Source organism: Dermacentor silvarum, unplaced genomic scaffold, assembly GCF_013339745.2.
Source record: "Dermacentor silvarum isolate Dsil-2018 unplaced genomic scaffold, BIME_Dsil_1.4 Seq10343, whole genome shotgun sequence".
NCBI classification, from domain to species: Eukaryota; Metazoa; Arthropoda; class Arachnida; order Ixodida; family Ixodidae; genus Dermacentor; species Dermacentor silvarum.
This window is the reverse complement of record NW_023605479.1, coordinates 33,436-57,292: the sequence shown is the minus strand read 5'-3', so window position 1 is coordinate 57,292 and position 23,857 is coordinate 33,436. Positions and strand designations below refer to the sequence as shown.

General features: G+C 48.5%; 1 protein-coding gene across 6 annotated transcripts in view; it reads right to left on the bottom strand.

The window, feature by feature from the left end:
- Positions 1 to 23,857, bottom strand: part of LOC119434393 (MICAL-like protein 1) — a 60,973-nt gene that overhangs the window by 14,152 nt on the left and 22,964 nt on the right. For 2 of the 6 annotated variants that reach the window (XM_049659464.1, XM_049659467.1), the window contains exons 2-5: positions 14,669 to 15,003; positions 14,243 to 14,349; positions 4,834 to 5,022; positions 2,613 to 4,034 (exon numbers count right to left, since the gene is read on the bottom strand). In XM_049659464.1, coding sequence (XP_049515421.1) covers positions 2,613 to 4,034; positions 4,834 to 5,022; positions 14,243 to 14,349; positions 14,669 to 15,002 — 2,052 coding nt within the window. In that variant the 5' untranslated portion in view covers position 15,003. Of the gene's footprint in view, positions 1 to 2,612; positions 4,035 to 4,833; positions 5,023 to 14,242; positions 14,350 to 14,668; positions 15,004 to 19,314; positions 19,837 to 19,924; positions 20,235 to 23,857 lie in introns of those variants that run through there. The other 4 variants (XM_049659465.1, XM_037701548.2, XM_049659469.1 and 1 more) reach the window with 4 other exon arrangements.

Here is a 23,857-nt window from a genome sequence, read left to right as displayed (position 1 = left end):
GTTGCAGTTTCGCCCGCGATAGCATAGCAAAGAATTGGACAACTACACGAAGTAAGGTTCATAGATTTACTGGCCATATAAATTGCAGCAAGCATTCGCTTACTAATTAAATTAAGAAGTATGGTGTTATGTGCACATAGGCAAACATGAACACATCTTACTCGATGAATGCACAAACACTCGCTTTCACAATGTTGGTGTGATGAAAAGAGCAAACAGTGGGGATCGCTTAGTAACATCTGCTGCGTTAAAACTATTTCTAAACAGTGGGGAGTGAACGCTTCCACTGCCTCTCGCTTCAACACGTCTCCCTAACTCGACCTCTAGTACTAGGCGCGCAGGAAGTCGGTACACATGTAGCCACCAACCCTCTCAACTCGACTCGCTCTATCTTTGCCCCCGCCGGAGATTACTTCCACGAGAGAGCGCGGTCATTGTACGCGCTCAGCGGTGGGGAAAGCCATGCGCAGCCAAGGCGGCGCAGCGGGGCGCCAGCGGTCAAACGCTGTACCTACTAGCAAAAGTAGTGTTGCGGCCGGGGCTACAAAAGAAGGAGGAGGAGATGCGCTCGCATATCCCCCCCCCCCCCCCCCTAGCGCGTTTAATCCCAGTACCGCACGCTTTTACACGCGGCCACCTTTCGCGTCGTGCTAGAAAAAAAAAAATCTGAAAAAAAGTTAGGCGTGCAGACACGGACACAAGAACAGGGTCCGTGTTTCCCTCTTCTCGTGTGCGCGTCTGCATGCCTAAAATTGTATTGCGATAGCAATTATATGAACACTCCAGGAGCATTTTTGCCGTGGCCGTTGTCGCGGGGTTCCTATAAAGTCCAAGGGCGATAAAATCGGCGCCGCGCTCCGTATGCTGCATGCGCGAGCGAAAGCGCTCGTGGGTGAGCCGCCGGCGACCCCGGCCCAATCTCGAAGCGGGAAGGAAGCGCGCCGTCTTCCAGTCTCGCGCAACGCTCCGGAGGAAAGGGCTGGGTAATCGCCTCGACCTTCTCTCTCTTCTTTCTTCTTTGCATCCCCAGCCCCCTTCCCCAAGGCGCTGAGTGGTGCTCTCGAAAGGGCTGCAGAAGATAGCGCTGCTTCCTCTTCACAACCACAATCTCTCAGGGAAGGGGGAGGGGCGCATCTACTTCGAGGGGGGGGGGGGGGCACGTTTTACGCTGCGCGCGTGCGCCCGGCCGCTGTATTTTGAAAGCCATCTGTGTGACAGTGGCAGAATCCGCCGTGAGCTGTGTCAACGCCTCCTATAAAGACTGTGTTTTCGCGGTTTAGTTCGCGTTGGTGCGAGCGGCGGCACGAAGGCAAATTCGCTTGCTGCTGCCGCCGCGCTTAGTCACTCCAGCGTTCTGACAGCGAAATAACTCCAAAATAACTTCTCCTTGGGCGAGTTGGTGTTTAGTGAACATGATACTTAGTAGCGCTGAACTCGAAATAAAAGACAACAGTGAAAGGCGAGAGGAAAGGAAAGACGAGCGAGTTTTCGCGGTAATCGAGTGATATGCGTTCATGTTTGCTTGTGCGCGCGTGACACCATGCTTGTTCATTTAGTTAGTATGCCTATGTTTACAAGTGTATACGTCCGATAAAACTACTATCGTTACTTCGTACAGCTGTCCACTAATTTGCTATCGCAATTGATGCTTCGCCTTTCGGGCAAAACTGCGACTTTTTTCTAACATGAATCCTTACCAACTGGGTCAACTTTAGGGCGTTCCAAGTTTCGCGTCACGACGTCACGACACATGTACTTACAGGAAATCGAAACTGGTTCGGAGAAAAGGTATTAGGTAAATTATTCAGGGCGCTCTGATGTTTTCCCGTATTTTTTTTTCCTAGAGTTTAGAGGTCCGGGACCTATATTTACCTCAAAAATGAAAAAGTCGAAAATGTCTTGCGAGTACTCCTATAACAGATGTATACCATGAATTAGGCGATCGCTGCCTCTCTGCCTGACGCCTATGATTGCGTCAGTGACGCATAACTTGGAAAATTGCGAAAACAGGTTGATTAAACAGCAGGGGCGTAGCCACGGGGGAAGGCATACTGAACACAGTGGCCACCCCCCCACCAAAAAAAAAAAAATTCTGGGAACCAGGTATAACCGGCATAAAACGACGTGCGACAACACCCGCCTATCCCTCCCCGATCAAGCGCGACCCCCCCTCTCGAAAAAAATTCCTGGCTACACCACTAAAAGGGCTTCTATGATAAGGTCATTAGTTTTAATAATCAACCGGGTCAGCTTTATTTTCTTTTTTTTTTTTTTTGTTTAAACCCTGCTAGACCTTTAGTGGGGTTTGTTCTCCAGGCATGTACAGACCATGAACTGTTTTTACTTCCTCCCGAAATTTGCAGGAGTTCGGGCACATAATGGCCCCGGCCTCTTAATTGTTTGGTTCTCCGTGGATGCTGTTCATGGTCACTGTCAAACTCTGCCACATTGTCGATTTCTCCATTTTTGCCAATTCTGATTGCTCATAGGGGTGCTCCGCGGCCTTTCTAAATGGTTCAAAATGTTTAAAGAAAAAGAAAATAAAAGAAGGGCGGAAATTGATAGTGTCCATAACAGCACCAAAGTATCGCTAGAGAACGCACTTCACCAACCTCTCTGCGAACGGGAACAGGCACAGACGGCGCAGGCCGCTTCTTTCGCTTCCAGTACGCGAACGTGCTCTTGGAGGGCGTGTCCTGTATCGACTTGTTCACTTGGTCCTTTTCTTGCTTGTCCTTAGCGCCATCCTTAGCGTTGTCCTTGGCGTTGACCACGTCACTCTTCATGATTGGAGGAGGCGGGGCAGCCTGCTTCTTCCTCGCTCTCGGGGAGGGCCTCCGAGGTGACGCCGTGCTCGAGAGGGACGCGTCGTCCCCTTCGGAGAACGGGTTCAAGGAATCGTCGTACGGGCTCAGGCTCGCCTTCGGCGCACTGTCGTCGTCTTCGTCCCCGAACGGGTTTAGGGACTCCGGGTACTCCTCCTCTTCCTCCACCTCCTCGTCGTCCTCACCGAACGGGTTGAGGTCTGTGGGATACGCCGATTCCGGGAGCTCCACGGTAGGCAGCTGCGGTGCTACTGCGCTCTCGTTTACCGCCACGTCTAGTAGTTTGTCGTTTCCGCTGGGTGTCTCTGTTGGCTCGGGCACGCTGTTTTCCTCGGACTTGTGACCGAGACTCTCTTCGCCGCTTGGAGCGAGACCTTCGTCGCAGGGCGCGCGCTTCGTTTCTAAACTCGGAGCGTCTTGAGGTAATTTTGATTCGTGCAACGTTTCTTCCGGGGACTCATCGTCGCAAGTCAGAGATGGCGGTGGTTGAGATGGGAGAGGTGGTGGAGTTTCCGACGGTGCGTCGGGTTGATCGTCCGATCCACAACTCGAACTCACGGAAGCTGACGGCAAGCTTACCACACCATGCTCCAATTTTAACGTTCTAGTTCGCGGGGCTGGTCTCGGAATCACGTCGACTGCCACGGGGACGTCGTACTTGATGACTGGCAAGTCCAACGTGGTAGTTTTGCGCGGCGAAGCACTCTGGCCTCGAGACAGGCGCGTCGACAAACTATCGGGAGGCGTGGAATCCGTGAGGCGTCTGTCCGGACTGGACCGCTCCTCGGCCGGAACGCTCCTCGGACCGCTCCTCGGACTGACCCAAGCGGCGGGCTTGTTCTCGTCGGCCTGCGAGAACCGCTTGATGTTCTCGCGCACCGTCGACGTTTTCGGTGGCTCGTCGCGACGCCTGAGAAACTCCGGCAGCTCCGGCTTCTGCATCGACTTCCACTTGGCCACGGGGCTCTCGGAGCCCTCGCCATTTCTGTCCAACGAATTGGCTGCCGCCGTCTTCGAGTCCGGCGACGCGTCGGCGGCGACCATGGCGTTCTGGAAGAGCTTGCGAGCCACGCGAACACTCTCGGTCAGCTCGAGCTTCTTTTCCGGTATCTCCGGCTTGGTCGCCACCGTTGCCGGCGACCCTTTCGAAGGGGACTTTGGTGGTGCCGTCTCGTCGCTCTGTGCAAGCGTGAATTCGGGCCCTTCATCCTGCAATGTTCAGAAGGGAGGTTTTAAGTTATCGCACTATGGTGTGGGTGTTGCCAGCAAAGCCACGCTGGTTGATATTTCAGCTCAAATTTCGCATATATAAGCGCATTTCGCAGTGAAGTTCTTTTTGATACCACGTATTCAGGCTTTACTTACCAGTTATTCTGTCCCCAATAAATGCAAAGCAGGTGTCGTCTGCATGTGGCGACGCCATGCATTCAAAACGTGTCGATTTCGCTACAACGGAACAGAGGCTCCATCTGTCGCGGCTAAGGTGAACATCGTGTTCTTGACATAGCAGTGACCGATGGTGCCACGGCCGGAACGGTTGCAGCAGAATAAAAAAAAAATGTGTGGCGGTGCCGCAGATGACACTCACTCCGGATTTATTTCGGACAAGACTGGTAAGCCAATGCTTAAAAACACTGTATTAAACTAAACTTCCTGCATAATAATACGTACACCCGGCCACAAATGTTTGCGGGCCACGGGATCTCAGAAAACGTTCAATTCCCGAGCAGCCCGCAGCAGCACATACAGTAAAACTGTATACGACAATGTAGTTAGCATATTCTAGTCTAGGCCCGAAATGCAAATACCAGGCTGCGTTGTGAGACTGCGGAGATATTCAGCTTTTTCTCAGGTATCATGGTCCGTAATATTTTGTGGCCGGGTGTACCTCCATGCGAAATTTGAGCACGAGCGAGCGGGCGGTTTAGCAGCAAGTGGCGTGTATGTACTCGGCGCTTCTACTTATACATGTAACGGTCAGTATACAGCCATGAACGCTTGTATATACCTTTGGACAGACAGTGCACTCGTACGTGCCGGGCGCGTTGTCGCACTCGTTGTAGGCGCCCGGGCTGAGCACGGCGTCGCAGCGACTGCAGCGGAAGCACGACCTGTGGTACAGCCGGCCGTCCACCATGAGTCGCTCCAGCAGGAACACCCGGTTGCGGCACGTATGGCACGAGTCGCCGGTGGTGACCTGCGAGCAACGCACGCTGTAGCACTGGACGTCCCTCATTCAGGTTTCTAATTGGCAGCCATTTTCGTGTGTTTGTAAACAAAAGGACCCGCGACTTTACTCTGAGAGCTGCGTCACGATCGGCAGCTAATTAAACAAAGTGCAGAGAGAGGCTGTCAACGCGGTCGCATACGAATCTGCGCAAAAAAAAAAAAAAAAAAAAAATCGATCAGCGAGGAGAAAACTGAGTAAGAAGTCGAATTTGAAGAGCGTCAGGGAAACACACATCAAGTGTGACAAAATGGAGGTCAGAAATAGCGCTTGTGCTCGCAAAAGTTGGCACACACTACGCATATTTTGCGGGGGCCACAATTCGTCCACGCTTTCAGCAACATGTGCTTGCATTTGTGCTTTCGCACAATTATCACACCGTGATAGCGTAAATTTCACCCATCTAAATATTCTAGCAGGAATTTAGCTTGAATTCCTATGGAAGACCTTAGTTACAATGTGCTGGAAAGAACACCGGTAAAACGACCGAGATAAAAAAGCTCACACACTGTTACAAGTCTACGAGCTTCGCCCGCTTTCATCCCACAAATTTAGTAATGAAGGGACACTTGCACATCGCGGCTACAAATGCAGTCGAAAGTTGTACGCTACGCCGGCTGAAAGCCTCTTTCTTGAAGCTCCGGCTAGCAACAAGAGTTGGAAATGGATATAATTCATTCATCTCTAGCGTCTGGCAGCTTTAAGTGGATCCAGCATTGTGACAGCCCCAAACGGGCACCGTTGCACATTTGCCTCCAGAAGTATACCCGCCCAGAACACTCAAAGCATGCACTGGGGATAACGCAAAGGCTGCAACCAAAAGCGAGCACTTTTCGACAGTTTGATCGTCGGTGAGACGCACAGCGAAGGCCGACTTTAGTCACCGACTCAATGCTGGGCGACTACAGTCTGTCCGTTAGGCACATTTTGTCGGAATCATGTTCCGAAGATCATTCGACCATTAGCAAGACGAACAGCATGACGTCATTGCAGAGGATAGAAAAGCGTCTTGCTACTCGTCCTGTCAAACACATCACTTAAAGACACGTTTTCTGGTAATACTCTAACGATATGCTTTGACCATACATTTTCGCCAGCTTCACCTTCATATTCCGCCCGTAAATTTCTTTAAAGCTACTTCTGGAACTGTTGTCTGCTTACATATCCCCCCCCCCTCCCCCCTTGATGCATGGTACTTGATTCACATGCTCTGCAATCTGGCCTACATAGGATCGCATAATTTAGTAATGTGCCGTACGAATATATCCACATCCATGTTCTGTTGATTCGCTTGTCTAACGCCTTTTTTCCCCCATGCCTACTGTTCATTTGATAACTGTATACCAGCAAGATGCTCAATTGCCGCGTAGCACTTTGGGGCCTTCTTCCTGCACGACTATCTCGAACTGATAAGAGCACTCTGCGACCGTGAACAACAAAAACGGAAACTAAATCGTGACAAACAGCGCGTGGGCTTCCGCGCAGAAGCCCCCGCGAACGTGACTGATGTAGGTCGCGACACGAGAAGGAAACGCGATCTTCCAGCCATGGCACCGCTCAGCACGCGCAGCACGCGTGTTTAACACCGACGAGCCGCTGTCGAGTGGGCAATTTCCGAAAAAAAAATTAACAAAAATTGCAACGGGAAGGCACGCTATAAACCAAAGTGATCCAGAATGCTTGCCATGGCGATTCGATAAAATGAAAAACAAGGGGGGGGATCGAATTCTGAGGGAGTGCGCTGAACAGTGCTGATTGGTGTGTCTTGAAGGGAATCAAACCGAGCGTGCGTACTCGCTTAAGGGCTCAGTGGCCAGTCATTAGGCAGAACATTGTAAAAAAATGTGGTTGCGAGTCAAATCTTAGAAATCATGAAAACTGCACGTTTTTACAGGACGCTACAGCGAAACTTTTACTACAGCGAAACTTTTTACATATAGCAAAGCGGTGGTACTTGTGTTGGCGTGCCATTCTACACTGAAGTCAAACACACATCTACACTGAAGTGAAACACGCTACTAATCTAATGCTGACAGCCTACCAATAACAATAGCCGGCGACGAATTGGAGCACTTATGGTCTCTGCGAAGATTCTCTTTCCTGTCTATTGCAGTTGATTATATATATATATATATATATATATATATATATATATATATATATATACGTGTGTGCGCGCGTGCGTGCGTGCGCGCGCGTTTTTACGCGCAAGAAGCAAGCTATGATCCTGGGCCACGCCGTAGTAGGAGACTCCGGATTAACTTTGACCACGTGGGTTCATTAACGCGCACCTATATCTAAGTACACGAGTGTTTCTGCATCTCGCCCTCATCGAAACGCGGCCGCCACGGCCACAATCAAACCCGCAACCTCAGCAGCGCAACGCCATAGCGACTATACCGCGGCGGTACAACGCAAATGCAAAACACGCAGGACTCGGAACGCCGACAACGAGGACAAGCGTTGCCTGCCGACTGATGTAGTGTATTTAGAACGGTTACGTGCAAGATCAAACAAGAAAAAAAAAAAGGTAAAAAAAAGCAAGTCGCATGATCCCCATCATACCGCACGCATGCTCGCGCTTTCCGAAAGAATCAACTCTTTGTCAGAAAGAGCGATGATTGATGGTTTTCTGACGCATGAGCTATCCTCTCGTGTTATGCGTGCAGCTTCAGTTGCACAGTCATCAGCGCGCTTGCCTGTCACAGACGTGTGCTCAGATTGAGAAAAAGCTCCATGCAATCAACTAGACCAATCCACGCTTTCTAAGTTGCACGATCCAGGTAACCCACGAGTGCAGGCCAACCGTAACGCGCCAAAGTGGGAAACTAACGCAATGAGCAGCTCTTACCAGCCACGGACTGCGTAACTTAGGTTAGCTCTGGGAAAATCGCAAATACTTGAGTACTTTTTTATCTTTTCTTTCAACTTTCAACTCAACACTGAGTGACAGGCGAGCACGTGGACTACAGAAACACCGTGAAAACAGTTTTCATTTTGAGCGATCACTGAGATTTGGTGCATGTCGGTGAGTATAGTGCATGGTTGGTTCAATTTTGACTCGTTGACCGGGATTTCAGGTCGGTGCCCTTAGGTCTTTCAATATGAGAGAGCTGACTCTGCTGGCAGTCAGTATCGCCAACATTCCCAGCAACATTGACCATACAAGCTAGATCATCGCCGCTATGTTGTTTTGACCCCTTCGAAGATTTGCAGTTGGATTGTGTATTTTTGCGTGGTTAATTTTGCCTAAGGCATTACCCGTCTTGGGATTGCTCTAGGCAAAATAAACCCTGCAAAAATACAAATTTCAACAGCGAATCATCGAAGGGGCCGAACATCGATATGTGGCATCACGTGTATATCAATAATCTAGGGCAATCGCAAAAGTGAGCTTGCGCTAGATGAAAGGGATCCTTCGATGAAAGAAGGATTCCCCAAATGGAATTACCTTAGATGAACGGGGCTTGCTGGGAGACCGAGTAGCTCTCACATTTGTCGAGTGTTTCCATGAAATGTTGCGTCGAGTAGGTTTGTGTCCGTTTTTATATGGCAACAACGCTTCTGAGAGTTCTCTAGGGTAACGTTTTGTTCACGCTTCTCAATGGGCTTTCTGTAGTCTATTCTGTTTATTTCGCTGTCACGCTTCCACTTGAGCTCAGGGGGCAGGCACCATGGCACGGGAAACACTCTCCCATGTGGCTTGGAACCCCTTGTGGTTGGAACCCCTTGGAACCCCTTGTGTCCCATGTGCTTTGGACTGCACACTGCAGCCCCAGGGCAGCCCCCTGCAGACCCATCTTCGCAGAAAGTGGAAGTCTCGCCGTTTGGCGAGAAATAATTTCGCGTAGCCGGTAGAACGCAAGAATCATCTCAATGGAATAAGTGCTGGTCGAACAGCTGGATCACGGCGACCCCGCCGTCGCTTGCGAAACATTTGCTGAGGCGCGTTTGTATTTTGTACGTGCCCAATAATTGCTCCCTTTCGTCTCGAGCAAGGAGGAGCTCGAACCATGGTGAAGCAAAGGAAAGCAACTGCGTTACCCTTCACTGACGAATTGCAATGCGCTGTCAATAAATTTACCATATCCATAATTTTACTCCAAGGAATTGTTGACTGTTGAAAAGAAGCAAAGATGCTGGGAAGATTCTTTCTGCCTTCTCTAGTTAAAGTACAGTCCATCATGTCGCATTTTTTTCTTTCATAATAAAAGAATGGAATCACCAGCCCTAACCACACGTACAAGTTAATTATATTGGCTGCAGTCATATATCGAGGAAGGAAAAACTACTTAGAAATACTTGGAAATAAATACTACTCACTGTGGCTCCATTTCACCTCAGATGAACTGAACTTACATGAACCCATTTCCGAAGGCGCTATACCATGTTTCATGGAATGGTCAACGTGCTGCGTTTCGTTAGCAATGGCGGAGGAATAGTTTTTTTTTTTTTTCCTTACTCGTAATACGTGGAGCTAATGATTAACTTGTGCGTGTGGTTCGAGCCATTAATCCGTCACTTTTTATTAAAAAGCGCCGCATAGGACTGACTACAACCAATGAATGACTTTCTTTCAATAGTCTACAACGCCTTGGAATACAATAATGTTTCTGACGCATTCATCGACAGTCCGCTATCAACCGCGAATGAAGGGGGACATGGAAAATGAAAGCGATGGATGACTGCCGGTGGGAGCTGAACCCACAACCTCCGCATGACGGATGCGGTTCCCTGCTAATTCATCTACGGCGGTGGCTATTGCTTGCTCCTATAAGTTCACGTACTATTCATCAACGCCAACAGCTGAAAGAACGTTCGAAATTCGCTGCCACCATCGCGAGTGCCAGTGGCTAACACTCGCATAGCTAGGTTTACTGCACAAACACACGAGTGGACAGACTCTGCAGCTCAACTGGTAGAGCATCGCACGCACTAAACACGACACCCTTAGGGAATGTATAAAGGTTTTTACTCTGTCCCACGGCTAACACCTTCAACCTTGAGTGGTGAGATCGTATCGGCGATGGGGAAAATCGAGTTTCGCTTTCTGGCGATATTTTGAGGCAAGTAAACATGGTACCTACGACAGAAACACTAAAATTGTATGCAATAAGCTTTAACAGCTATATATCAGTGAAAACTCTCGTGTCCTATTTCATTGCTCACCATAAGGTTGTCAGAACTTGTTCAGAACAGAACAAAGTTCAGGACTTGTTCAGTCCGAATTCGTTCATAACAAACTTTTACAATATGGCTTTTCTCATCGCAGGCGCAGTTTGAGCTCACTATCGTGTGCAATAAAAAGATTTTATCGCATTAAAGGCAAGGGTGTCAGAAACGAGAGACGCCAGTACCTTTAAGGATGTAAAAATGGCTTAGAGTGCATGCATCGTGCAGAGGTTGTGGGTTCGGCTTTCCATCGGCGACAACTTTTTTCCAATTAACGCTACATTTTAATGAAAAACGAATTCTCTTTTTATACTCTCGTTGGTTTCATACGGTTGTCTCCGTTTTGTTTCTCCTCATAGACGGACGGCATGCCTGCGTCATCTTTCCGCGGAGGAGGGGAGGATCCTTACTTTTCGCGGGTTCGCGCTGTCCTGGCCGACTGGAACTGGCATCAGTTGTCCCTGCCCTTTGCAGTTTGCTCTTGGGATTCCACGCGCTCACCAGTATTCTTGGACTGGTAGGACACAGGTCGTTCGTCCGTATCGTGCAGCTCGTATCATTTGCGTATCATCAATACGCGATTTGAACTTCTTTATTGCGTGTTTTTGTTATTTGCATTTAAGGCGCCAAAAAGTCTACCACGCATTTTCTTCGTGTGGTGTACTCACGACGAATTTGTATCTTGGGTGCTCTTTGTAAGCGCATCTTTAGCTGTTGTGTTCTCTGCAGCATCCATATGTGCCGGTTTTTCAATCTTCTTGAGGTTCGAGGATTTTAATTGTTTGCCTTCTGTGTGAGTTCACTAATTGCGTAGGCCGTATCTTGCTTCTTCCCTTTTTTATATTCAAGGTGCCATGCTTTGGTGTGGGCGAAAAGTGGCCAAGAATACGGCACTTGGAGCCACCCTTACGTTGAAATATCCAGGGACCTTTAAGAAGCCAAGAGCAGTGAGTCATGTTCTGACTGACACCTTTGCAGGTGTCATAGATGAAGTGTTCTCTTTGGCGCAAGCTGTACACCCAACAGCCTTCTTTGCAACTGACTGTCCTTTTCTATGTATCGCACAAGACAGACAGCCGTTTTGAGTTGAAGGATAGACGTCATCACGATTGAGACCTTGAGCTGCCGTAGCACTCGGGCCACGCATTTGGACCCCGAGAGCCAAGCCCAATCCCGCCGCCATTAGAGAAAAAAAAAATCACCAACCGCACGGTTGGGAGCCCTGGTGCCTTCTTCGCTTGTGATAGAACCACAAAGACGAGGTATTTCTCCCCGTCGCCACATCGTGATGCAGACGCTAAACTGACTAGCGTCAAGACGTGGAATGATGTACGCGGCTATGCCCGGGAGTGGAAAGCAAATGAACCATGAGCCCTGGAGACCGCAGACATCGAATTACCGGGCCACTGTCCTGTTGTGCAGGAAGTTACTTCCAGCCTTCGTGAAGGGATTGCCGCACCAGGCAATCCGATTTACTTTTTTTCCGCAATAACTCCTAGGTCCACAACTTTTTGAGAAGTTGGCCAGACAAAACTTTGCCTCACTGACACGACTACGTGATCGTCAAGATCTAGACGTTGGAAAATGCTCTCGCTCATTTTCTTGCTATAACGCAGTCTCAATCGAGAGAATTGTCGGTGAAAAGCAGTGTCGAAGGCCGCCGCTTGTGCTCTCTGGTCGCAAATTCCAACGTATTTTCGAACAAGGAATATATAATGCGTCTATCTGCCGGAATGTCCCTTGAAGCCCCTCACCGATATGTCGCTGGTTGCACCGTCACTTCGGCCTCTGAGCTACTAAAGATCGCGCTTCTCAGATCACGTCCACAAACAGTGCTGGACAGATTGCAACTTATAAATCCCGTACAGTCCGCGTTTCCAAACCTTTCACTTCAATTTCTGCTACCGGAACGTTAGAGTCGGACTCGTAACTCCAAAGGCCTTCGGTGCCAAGAATGCAGATTCACACGGACGACTGCAGTTACCTAAACTCGGTTCACCACAACGCGCATCGCAACTACGCTGTCCGCGTGCTTGATTTCAACGAATCTTTTTTTTTTTTTTTTTTTTTTTTGCGAAATTGGTTGGCGCTGTAGCAGTAAACATCACTGTACATATAAATATCCCTAGCAATTTTTGCGTACGCTTGTAAAAAGCTACGATATACTTCATAGCCACGTGTTTTGTATCTTTAAATTAACTGTTTACGCTCGTGGATTTGTGTACGCAAGTGTCATGCAGGGACTCAGGTTCAGCCTTGAGGCTTTCCGGCACGGGCATTGAATTTCCTACGGATACGGTTCGCGCGGTTGGTATAATGACGCAAGCGCACTAGCTGCGCTTGCTGTCGGGTTCTGCGAGCGAGAGCCGGCCCTGGAAGTGTGCACGAAGGGCAGAGAAGGCGCTGCACTGCAGAATGGAGACCTCGCGCTAGTGTTGTGGGATTTCATGAGCTCGGAAGGCCAACTGACGAAATAGACACGTCATGGAATTGGCACGCCACCCCCTTGACGTTTGTGCATGGCGAGGAACGTGAAGAGGGTGCACCGTCATCCACACCTAGCTGCACGCAGCTGAAAATATGACGTCGCAACAGGTGTTCTACATCGCGTCTTAAAGGCCAACGGCAAAGAAATTTCGCTTTGGGTAAAGTGCACGGTTATGATAATTATATACTAGTGAAGAAAACTTGGCAAAGCTGCAAGGCTGATAAAGGTCTAATGTTTTTGTTAGGAGCCTTTAGCACCTAAGCAGACCACGCGGGCACCCGGTTGTTCACAAACGCAAATCAGAACATGGCCCCAGAGCATTTTCCCGCGCCATAGGTGCCGCCCGATCTCGGAGGTTCCGGGTTCAACGTTCCGGGTTATGCGACATTTGCGGCGAGCGATATAACAGCGGCGCGTTTTCTTGCTAGAGCTTCCGTATCAAAGGCTTTTACTTTTGCGAGCTATTCGTGACACATTAACTCATATTTCAAACAAAATTTAGCAGGAATCGGAAACTATAGGCTTTCTTACCCAGTCCAAAATTTCGTTGTAACTGGCTTTCAGCACTAATGAACGCCTGCGGCGGACAGCACAAAAGAAGTTTAGGGCGATAATTTTTAAGTCATCGCTTAGTACTATTCCAACAAACGTGTCTTCTTAAAAACAAAGTGCACATATCAACTGGTCAGCATGTTGGCCACTCCAAAAGAGCTGGCAGACGCGACTTGAGTGCTAATATCCTTGACTCCTCACACGTGCAAGTGCCACAGCACATGCGTTGTGTACTTGCATGTGTGAGCCATGTCCTTCTAATATCCCCCATACACGGTAAAATAGCAATAGCCTCGACACGTCAGTTAACGGAGGCATATCTTATCAGCGGTATATCGTGAGCACTGGGCAGTGGTGCATGAGCACGGCTCTTATCTCTGCTGAGGTATAAGCATGTATTTTGTACAATGTGGGTTTCCCTGTTATCGTGTCTGATTTCGGTGTGTCATGCGTTGTGTGTATGCGCGGCGCTCCTTCCCCGTCATGTCCATTTGTTTTGTTCCAGCCTTGGTGCACGAAAATAAAGTATACGAACAAAGCCTACCAGCAACAAGCACTAACACAGACGGTAGGATGGCAGCGCCCATCTGCAAGAGACTCGCTTACCGCCATTTCCGGTGTTCTCCGTTTCCTTTGCAACCCCCTTGCACAACAACGGAACGAAGAAACACATAAGCGGGATCGATGAACAGCCGTTTTTTTTTTTATTATTGCCTTTGCACTGTACACAAAGAACACTTGAGCAACAAACAGTCTTGTTCGTGAAACGGCATGACAAGAAGGGCACACGACACGTGTGTACAAGGACGACATTGACTCGAAAGCTTTGGTATACCATTTGCGGAAGACGGCGCAGGTGGCGGGGCCCCTCGCGGAAAAAGAGCAGCCCTGTGCTCCGGGTGGGAGGAGGAAAAGGAGATCACGATGGTCGACGGGCTATAAAGCTAATGAGGGACCGGCGTCCAGGAGGCGTCATACCTTGGTCGGGGGCCCGATGCTCAGCGGCGGAGGTGGAGACGACGATGAGGACGCGGGCCTCTTGAGCGCTGACGCCGCCGTCGCCGCTCTCCGGCGGGAACCGATGCCTGCGCGGGAAAAGTGAACGAAACGAACCCTACTTACGCTTCGGCCGCCATATCGTTCATTTCCAGTCTCAAAAATGAATATATTACGCCGTGCGACGACAGCCTCTCGAGGCTCGTCAACCATTCACAAAATTGTCCCGGACTGCCCTAGAGACGGTGCGAGCCAACGTCCCATTGGCTGAAAGCTGCACCTCGGGCAGTCCGGGACGACGTCCCAGAACTGCCCGAAGCGCTGCTGCTCCTGGGAAGTCCGCGGGGATGACAATTCGAAGGGACTATTGACAGTGAATATTGACGTGTCTGTTGCATATAGACTCACTGCCTTCGAAGTACTGGTAGAACTGGGACACGTAGGTGGCCACGCTCAGCCGGTCCGGTTCGCGGTGGGCCAGCATGTCCTCGGCGTCCAGCAACGCCGGGATGCCCAGCTGGGACTCGGCGACGCTAAAGGCGAGCCGGTTGTTGGCCAGAACGTCGCCCTTGCGCAGCGCGTCGAACTCGATCAGGTCGGGCCGGAAGTGGTGGATGAGCGCGCAGAAGGCCAGCCCGTCGCGCCACGACGAGCTCATGTCCACCACGTTGACGTCGCGGTAGCCCTCGGTCACCCGCCGGCACCATAGCTCGAGCGCCTTCAGGCCGCGACGCTCGCCCATGCTGCAGGACGAGAAACACCACCACCACCACCGCTGTAGCTGGCAGCATTTCGGCAAGCAATGTATATTACAAAATGCAAGATAACCGAGCCTACCTGGTGACAATTTTCTGTGGCAGCACGGCCAATGCTACGGAGCCGAATCACGTAGCCTTGGCTGTGCTGCCACAGAAAGTTGTCGCCAGGACCCCTCCCTGTTGGCGCTGAGCCGTGCTCCCTCAAGGGTTGCAGAAGATAGCGTCAACCTTTCCCTTTCTACACGAACCACTTACTACTACTATAGAGGTTTTTCAATGCGACAGCATTTCTTTGGCTACCTCTGTCAAGGCAGTACATTCGTCGTCTCGCAACAATAAACGGAGTCAGAGGGAAAATGTGGACAGTATAAAGCTTGACGTCTCAATAACGCCGAGGTAAAGTCAACCAGACGCAGGGGGGGAAGGAGAAGATGGAAAAGAGGAGGGGGAGGAGCTTCCAGGGAGAAAGGAAACGCGCAGTGCGTTTGGCTGCAAAAACGCAAAGCGGACGCAACGTCACGCCCTGCTCAATAGGCTAGAGGCAGCGGAGCCATGCAGGGCAGCGTTCCACTATAGTGCCTATCCACCTTCGGTCGCTGACTATAGAGCGTTGCGCGCACAAACCTTACACCGTTCGTATACTGTACAGCTAACTGTACAACTGTGCGTATGCAGTGGTTGGAGAGGAATAATCTTCCATCCGAGGAACTATATTTTTATTTTACACGAAGCTGAGAGAGGGACGCTCAACAACTGGCAGATTAGGTGTTAGCTTTTTTTTGCGAAGTTCCCATCCTTAATTTGATGGACAGTTGCTTGGTCTCAAAGCGAACGCTAAGAGACGGGGTGCATACATAACAAGTCGGCTTATATATATCCGTCTGTACTATACAATTGTGCCGATGATAGGCATTGCGACATTTCGCAATGAAACAGCAAATGGTATCTCAGTATCCTCACTGCAACAGACATACGCCTTTAAGCCCGGAATCTCTTCATTAAAGCGCAGAGAGAAGAGAGAGAGAGAAAGCTCTTTTTTTGAAAAACCAGTGTGTTTAGCCAGCCTATTTTCGCCTACATGTGAATGGGATGAAGGAGAAGGCCCTAGAAAAAGGTGGGCAGAGAAAAATAGGAAAAAACAAAAACAATTAAATGCAGGTCTTGTGATCTTATCGGCAGTAGAATAAGTGTCCGATGCGATGAAGGTGGATAATCTAGGTTAAACTCGACGGTTAATTCAAAATAAAATAAGTCTTGATGAGACTGTTTTCTTTGCCTGCACGCCTCAACGGACTCTGGCGTGTCTGCTCTTTCGCTTTCTCGCCCAGCCAAGTGGGCCGATCACGGAGACCGTGTAATAAGTAAACTGGGCCGACCCCAGGAGATGGTGTAATGAAAACTGGGCCAATCTCGGAGACCGTGAAATCTACAGTAGCGTGCGGTCACACAGAGGAGGCACTGCGCGCGCGTCTCGTGCCTCTCTCTTCAAGCGGAATTAAAAGAAGCTGACGCAGTCTCTGAAAATCATTATCGATCGTTTCTAGATTATTTTTTTATCCCGTGCAAGCTACGCTCGCATTTGGCCGAACATTAGCAGACGCAAAAATTTCCTCGTTGAATTTCGCTCCAACGACTTGTGAAGCAGCGTGAAACCATGGAATTTCGCTGCTATCGCGTATTCGAACCGTTTTTGCCGAATTTCGATAGGTCGAGTCTGATTACTTATGACGTAACGTTCCTTTGTTTCTAAACGATCAACTCGCTGTCAAACCCAATCAAATTTCATTTACTCCCAATTTTTCCAAAACTGAAAATTTCCTGAAAACTCAGTTTCGCCTGACGATAGACAACCACGTACAGCCATGCAGTCAACATTGTCTTAGATTTGCTGTAACTCACACTACGCCGATGTAACACTAGCGTGGCATGTTATACGCCGTATATAGAAGCGCCGCCTAGATCATTCACATGTGTCAAAAGAGGAGTAGCCCTGCAACGGCCTATACAGTCTGAAGCCTATACCAACTCGACCTACCAACAAACGAGGACGCTTTTTTTTTTTTTTCTAAGGCATCAGACACATAAAGAACATCGCGATGCCTCCCCGTTCGACAGGTTTCGAGTGCGATGACTCGAATGGCATAGGAGCAGCAGCTGCTGCTGCACATGGTCCTCGGCCACGAAAACGGGTCTGGAGTGCTCCCGGAGTATATACTTGACAGGTGAAATAAAGGTGATTCGGGCTAGATAGAAAAAGAGAGCGCCCCCTCCAGAGGCGCAATAGCTTGTCCGCTACAGTCAGCGCGCAGAGATATATATATATATATATATATATATATATATATATCCCTACGGAGTCCAAACACTATTCCACACCCTAACAAAAAAAAAAAAAAGAAAAAAAAAGAAAAAGAAACTTGTTTACGTTTACTTCTGGCCATGCAGAGTACGTTCTTAAAGAAACGCTACTTGAGTAACAAATAAGAGTTCTAGCTTGTCCATAAACTTCTTGCCGTTTACGGATTGCCGCGGGTCACCGGAGCCGTCGAAGGCGGTATCGACGCGACAACCTGGGACGCTTTTTTCCAATAACAAAGGGTTTGAAAAATTTCATGTCACGTGAGTGTTCTCGTCGAAGGAAAATCGTAAAAGAGTCGCACGTTAAAAAAATATTTCGCTGCTAACACTTTACACCCGCAGTTAAGCAGAATGCGGCAGGCGCAGTATTAACTTGTGTGTCATCACCGATTAAGCTTTGCGTCATCACCGATTAACCTTCAAAGCCCCGTAATTAACAAGGCGCCAATAAACGTCGGTAAAGCGGGTGGTGCTTCACGGAAGAGTTTCCGCAATGTTTCAACGTTTTTATCCGTGACGACTCCAGCAGCATCGGCCAAGGAATACTTGGCAGGCAACGTTCGCGGGGAAGGCAGAAACGCCGAGCGCTTCGCTGACGGAAGCATCACAATCACATACACGATCAGAAATTACGCAAGAACTCTCATCGCGAGCTTTTTAGGGGAACGTCTCCTTCGAGCAGAAGACCGCCGCGCCAGCGCCAAATTACGGGGACGAAGAAGGAAGCGCTTGTCGCACGTCTAAACCATGGCCAGCAACCCTGGAAATTTGCGATTCGCGCATCGGGAGGTTCCCGCTGTAGAAATTTTAAATTTGCAGCTGTCCTGGGCTCACCCACCGGGTCCCTCTGAAGAAACGTTTCTGGCGGTCAATCAAATTTTAGCCTCGTGGCTGTAAGACACAACATTTCTGCCTGACATTTTGCCCGTGTATACACGGGAGACGCTTATAATCAACCGTTGAAAGTATCCACAGGTTAACTTGAGCGTAGGCGGTAGCCCGTTCATAGCGTTCGTCGCACAAGCTGTGAGAGGGGTTCGTACGAGTGCTTCGAAAGAGTTCCACAAGAACTGCACACAACTCTAACTTGGCTCATTATTTGGCTTCGTTGTGTATCCTTCTTGCCCTCTGCGTCTCCGACCGTCTTCGCGCTGTTTCTCTTTTTCCACAATAACCCACCTACAAATCAGACCAAGAGAACACAATCCTGTAATTTGGCTCGCAAGGTCACACAGATCTGCCGTCATTTCTCGCCCAGATGCACAAAACAGTCGATACTCGAATAAACGAATTCGGACCAGAAAGGGGTAAAACACGTTTGCGCACGGTAGCTCCCTTCGCTTAACAGTTGCTCTATAATTCGCGGCACAAAAGTTGACCCAAAATTTTTTCGCTCGCTGGCCACAAAAGCGTAGGCGTCCACGGCCCGCGCACATCCGTGCCTCGTCTGCCCCCAGATAGAGACATAATAGACGACGCTCGCCACGCTCACGTGATCACCCACGAATGGGAGTCCGAACACGGCACGGGCTCTCTCAAAGTGCAATTTCAGCTGTCACAGTCGTTGAAAAGGCGAGATGCCTTTTCATGGAAACTAACCCGATCTTTTCTTTTTTGTTTGTTTTTCCCCTCTAGTAAATACAAAACTGACTGTCTATACAGGATAGATCAAAATCGGTTAACTGCACAACTTTCCACCGAGCCATTACATATAAAGCAGGCTCTTTGCACGTTTCACATTAACATACTTTTCCAGGGCAACACGCAAACACTTGTAACACTTTTACTTCACGTTGTACTTCGTTTTACTGAAATCTGCTAACTCTGAAAACGGCCTCAAGCGACGACATTCTTTTTTTTTTCCTCGAAAATATTTTGGGAATAACGGCACTACACAACAAAGGCACGACTTATTAAAAGGAAAACCTGCGAACGCACGCAGCCTAGGCAGCCACAACGAAGACGCCCACCGCCGTCGCTGACTGACGTCGGGAAAAAACGGCTGCTCCCAGAAAAAGAGGTCCAGCGGCGGGTCGTTAGCCGCCAACCAGGTCCGCTGACACCAATGCTCTCTCTCTCTGTGCCACCAGTTGCCGTTAATCACGCGCGAAGATGACGGCAGCTTGCTCCGAAGAAGGCGTGGACATACGATGCCGCGCAGCTCGAAGAGAGGCGTCCAAACTAACACACGCTGCTTCCGCAAGGCCGCGATTAACGTTCCTCTTCCGTTTGCGCCGCGGAGTTTTAAAAGTTAAGGCCTTCGCACTTTGCCCAATGGAACGCTTCTTCGGGCGGAAGAACGATCATGCTAAACTCGTTATCAGATAGCAGCTACGCTAAATCGCGCTATCGTAAGAGCGGCAGTCAGTTTGCACGAGACGCGAGCGCACACGTCGCAGCAGCAGCAGCAGCAGCGCACGCCCAAAACATGGCCTCTTTGAAGGGGCGCAGACTTCATTCGCGCGAAACGTCAACAGAGAGCGCGCTGCGCGCATGCAGCGCCGCCATCGGCGAGCGACGAAACGAGGGTTCACGCAACACTACTCACCTGCTGCCCGCTAGACGACGACCGAGAGGAACCCGCACGGCGTCAGCGACGCGAGCCGAATGGGCCGTAGTAGTCACGGCAAAAGGAAAACCGGCGCGAAACCAGGTCACGGCGGCCGCAGCCGTGCACCCGCCGCCGCGTCACGTAGTGGGTGAAAACTGCTGCCGCCAGGTGGCGGCAGCGTGAGAACAGCTGACAGTGGCCTAACTGGAGACCGAAATGCAAAGCAAAATATAGAGAAGCGCCGTTCGACGAGCCGCGACGTAACCTAGCTATACGTGCGTTGTCGACAGCGAGTTGGTATGTACGTACGTGCTTGAAAAGATGTAAACGAGCACAAACTTTACTACTACGAGGACGAGGAAAAGACGTCGATTCTTGAACAGAAGTTCGCGCCGTTTGAGGCTTATCTCGTGCCCAGGCAATAATCGTCATCTATCTTATCTTGCGTGCCTTTTACTTTTCTTTAACGCTGCTTCCAGGTCCCGACCGACACGCGCGATATCAGCCGACTCCTGACAGTGAAATAGCGAGCGCAGCTTTCGAGAAAGGAAACGCAAACGAGGCAGATGGCGATTATTGTGTCTGGGGGGCAAGGTACACCCCAAAAGGTTCCCAAACTTACGAACAAGATGCAATCAGTCACTTGTTTATTAAGCATCTCGTAATTTCTCTAAGAAAAACTCAGGCGTCACTGGAATGGAGGAATGATGGCACGTAACACATCAACTTTGCTTGGAAAAACTGAAGCTCGATCAGTGAAAAATCGGTGGAGTCCGATATGTAAGCTTCAGTGATTGAATGTGGTTCATCTTCACATGTGCGTATGTCTAACAACCTGAGGGAACGTATAACAACATATTGGCATCAATAAACATCAGTTGTGAGCGATTGTCCTGTCAAACGAAGATGCGGAATGCATTACGCCCAAAGCGTGGCTTCTTTTATTATTATTATTATTATTATTATTATTATTATTATTATTATTATTCCGCCTGTAATTATAGGGCTCGTTTAGAAGCAAACATGCGCTTTTTGTAGAACTTTTTTGCGGATATCGAATGATTCTAAGCCGATATATAGATGCGTTCAGCCAAACGCAAACGCCCCTGGAGGATCTTTAGCAGACTAAAAACTGCCTGCCTGGATTAAACGAATCGCGAACTTGTGAAGATGACACGCTTTAATGAAGAACTTTCACAACATCACTAAAGAACAGCGCACAATGCAAGAAAAATATTGGCTGCTTATGAACAGGGTTAGCTTCATCCGCATTCATAACTGCAGTTGAGCGCCATCGAGCATGTTCCCTGCCCTCCAGCCACTGACAGAGCAGGTGTGTTGACGCGCGCAAATTTCCCTGACGGTCGACGCTGGCCGCCGCTGTCCGTCATAAATCACGATTCCTAACCTCTCACTGCAATTTTCTTTTTCGAGCAGAAAAATTACGCAAACCTTCGCTTGGGCCAGATATACCCAAACAAACCTACAATTTTCAGAAATACGTGGATCGGATTTTATGAGCGATAGTTATCGCGTACCACTGATACACGGATATACGATACGCCGTGCAGTTACGGGTATATATTTTGCGACCACACAGAAATGCATTTGAATTGTAGAAAACCTGCAACGATATCGGAGCCATTAAAAGTAACTTGGAACTTTTCCTTGAAAAAAAAAATGTATTTCTTGCAACTCCAGCTAGTACAATTTTTTTTTTAATTTGGTCATGTCATTCTTCATTGAAAAATTGATAGCCTCAATTGAGACCAGAATAGAGCGATCCTCTTTATGCAAATTTTTGCTTAGCGGAGTCTTTAGGAGCTTGACGCAAGAAACAAGAATGTGTTTTTTCTCTACCTCCGAATGTTCGTTGAGGTTGCTGTTGCAGCTAACTCTTGAAACACGGCAGGCCACAAACAATATAAACACATCTGGCACTTTCATATCTTAACATATTCATGACAATGATGATGCTAAGAAACAGTATAGCCTGAAAAACATTATATGCCACTTCTCAGAAATGTTCTAGAAATTATTTTTTTTCTAACATCCAAACTATTCAATAAATGGATGTCATACAGTTGCTTAACAAGTGTTTAAAGTAGACATAACCTTGAAAGAGTTTCCATGTAAAGTCACTAGGCAACATATAGCTGTGTTTAGCAACCAATTGTTCGGCTTGTTGCCGCGTTTAGTTTAACATACAGTACTTTGAGCTATAACAGAGCATACTGATACATTTCGGCCCTGGCGGTGTCAATTGACATTACAGAAGAAGTCCCGCACAATTCATGAAACAAAATAAATAGCAAAAGTTAAGCTTTCAACGTGAAGCCAGCATAGTCACGAGTGACGTGATGGGCACAAATTATGACAACAGTGAACACAGTTAATAACTTCTGCGTTAGGCTATGGAAAGCACTTAGTGGAACACGATTCCTCAAGTATCTGCCGACAAAGCATTATCGAGAAGCCATGCCTTCGAATGGCGCCAAAGCTTTCGGGAGGGCCGTATTTGGTGCAAGACGATCCCACAGTCAGCCGTCCGTGAACTTCGAGTAACGCTGCAAATATGGAACGTGCGAAACCGTTACCGTGCGCATGACGCAACAATTTATGGAAACAAAAACTGGATGAAGAAATCGTCCCCCACAGACTTACGGAGAGAAACCAGACGAACTTTTGCTTGTGAACATTTGGAAGTAATCCCACATTTGTGTTGCGCATCATCGCTGGAGATGAAAGCTGGTGACACAAATCAGACCCACAAACGAAGCGACAAAGCGTCATTTGCACACCGAGAGACCAATACAAAGAAACCAAAAATTTGATGCGGAACTTTTGGAAAGGCCAAGAAGTAATCCCACATTTGTATTAATGCATCGCTACCGGAGATGAAAGCTGGTGCTACCAATTAGACCCTCAAACGAAGCGACAAAGTGTCATTATTAGTACAATGACAAACCAACAAAGAAACTAGACGAAAATTTGCTACTGAACTTTTGGAAAGGATCCAAAGCGATCTAAAATTTGTGTTATGCATCACTGTCGGAGAGCGAGAGACGATAAGGAAAGGAGGGCACCTCCAGCTAGTACAAGTCTCTTTAAAAGGACATCATTCCTCATTGACTAATTGATAGCTTCACTTGAATGGAATAGAGCGTTCCCTTTGATGCAAACTATTGTTTTGCGTAATCTTTAGAAGCTTGACGCTACCTATAATTTCTTTTTCTACCTCCGAATGATATTTGCGACTGCTTTTGCTGTTAGTTCTTGGAACACGCCAGGAGATGAAAGTAAAGACCTTCAAACGAAGCTGCAAGTGCCGCTCGCTCACTGACAGACTAATACAAAGAAACACGACAAACATTTGCTGCTGAATTTTCGGAAAGGGTCAGAATTGATCGCACATTTGTGTTATGCATCACTGCCAGAGATAAAACTTGTGCTACCAGTAAGACGTTCTAACGAAGCTACAAGTGCCTCTCGCGCACTGATACCAACACAAAGACGCCAGACAAGCATCTGCTGCTGAACTTTTGGAAAGGGCCAGAATCATCCCACATTGGTGTTGTGCACCACTGCTGGAGATGAAAGCAGGTGCTACCAGTAAGATCCTCAAACGATGCTACACACAAAAAAAACACACATACATTTACTACTGAACTTTTTTGTAACGGACCAGAAGTGATATAAAATTTGTGTTACGCATCACTACCGGAGATGAAAGCTTGTGCTACAAGTAAGATCCTCCAAGAAAGATACAAGTGCTATTCGCCACACTGATAGACTAACCCAAAGAAACCAGACAAACATTTGCTGAACTTTTAGAATAGGGCCAGAGTTATCCAGCATTTATGTTATGAATCAGTGCTGGAGATAAAAGACCTTAAAACGAAGCTACAAACGTCATTCGCCAATTGACAG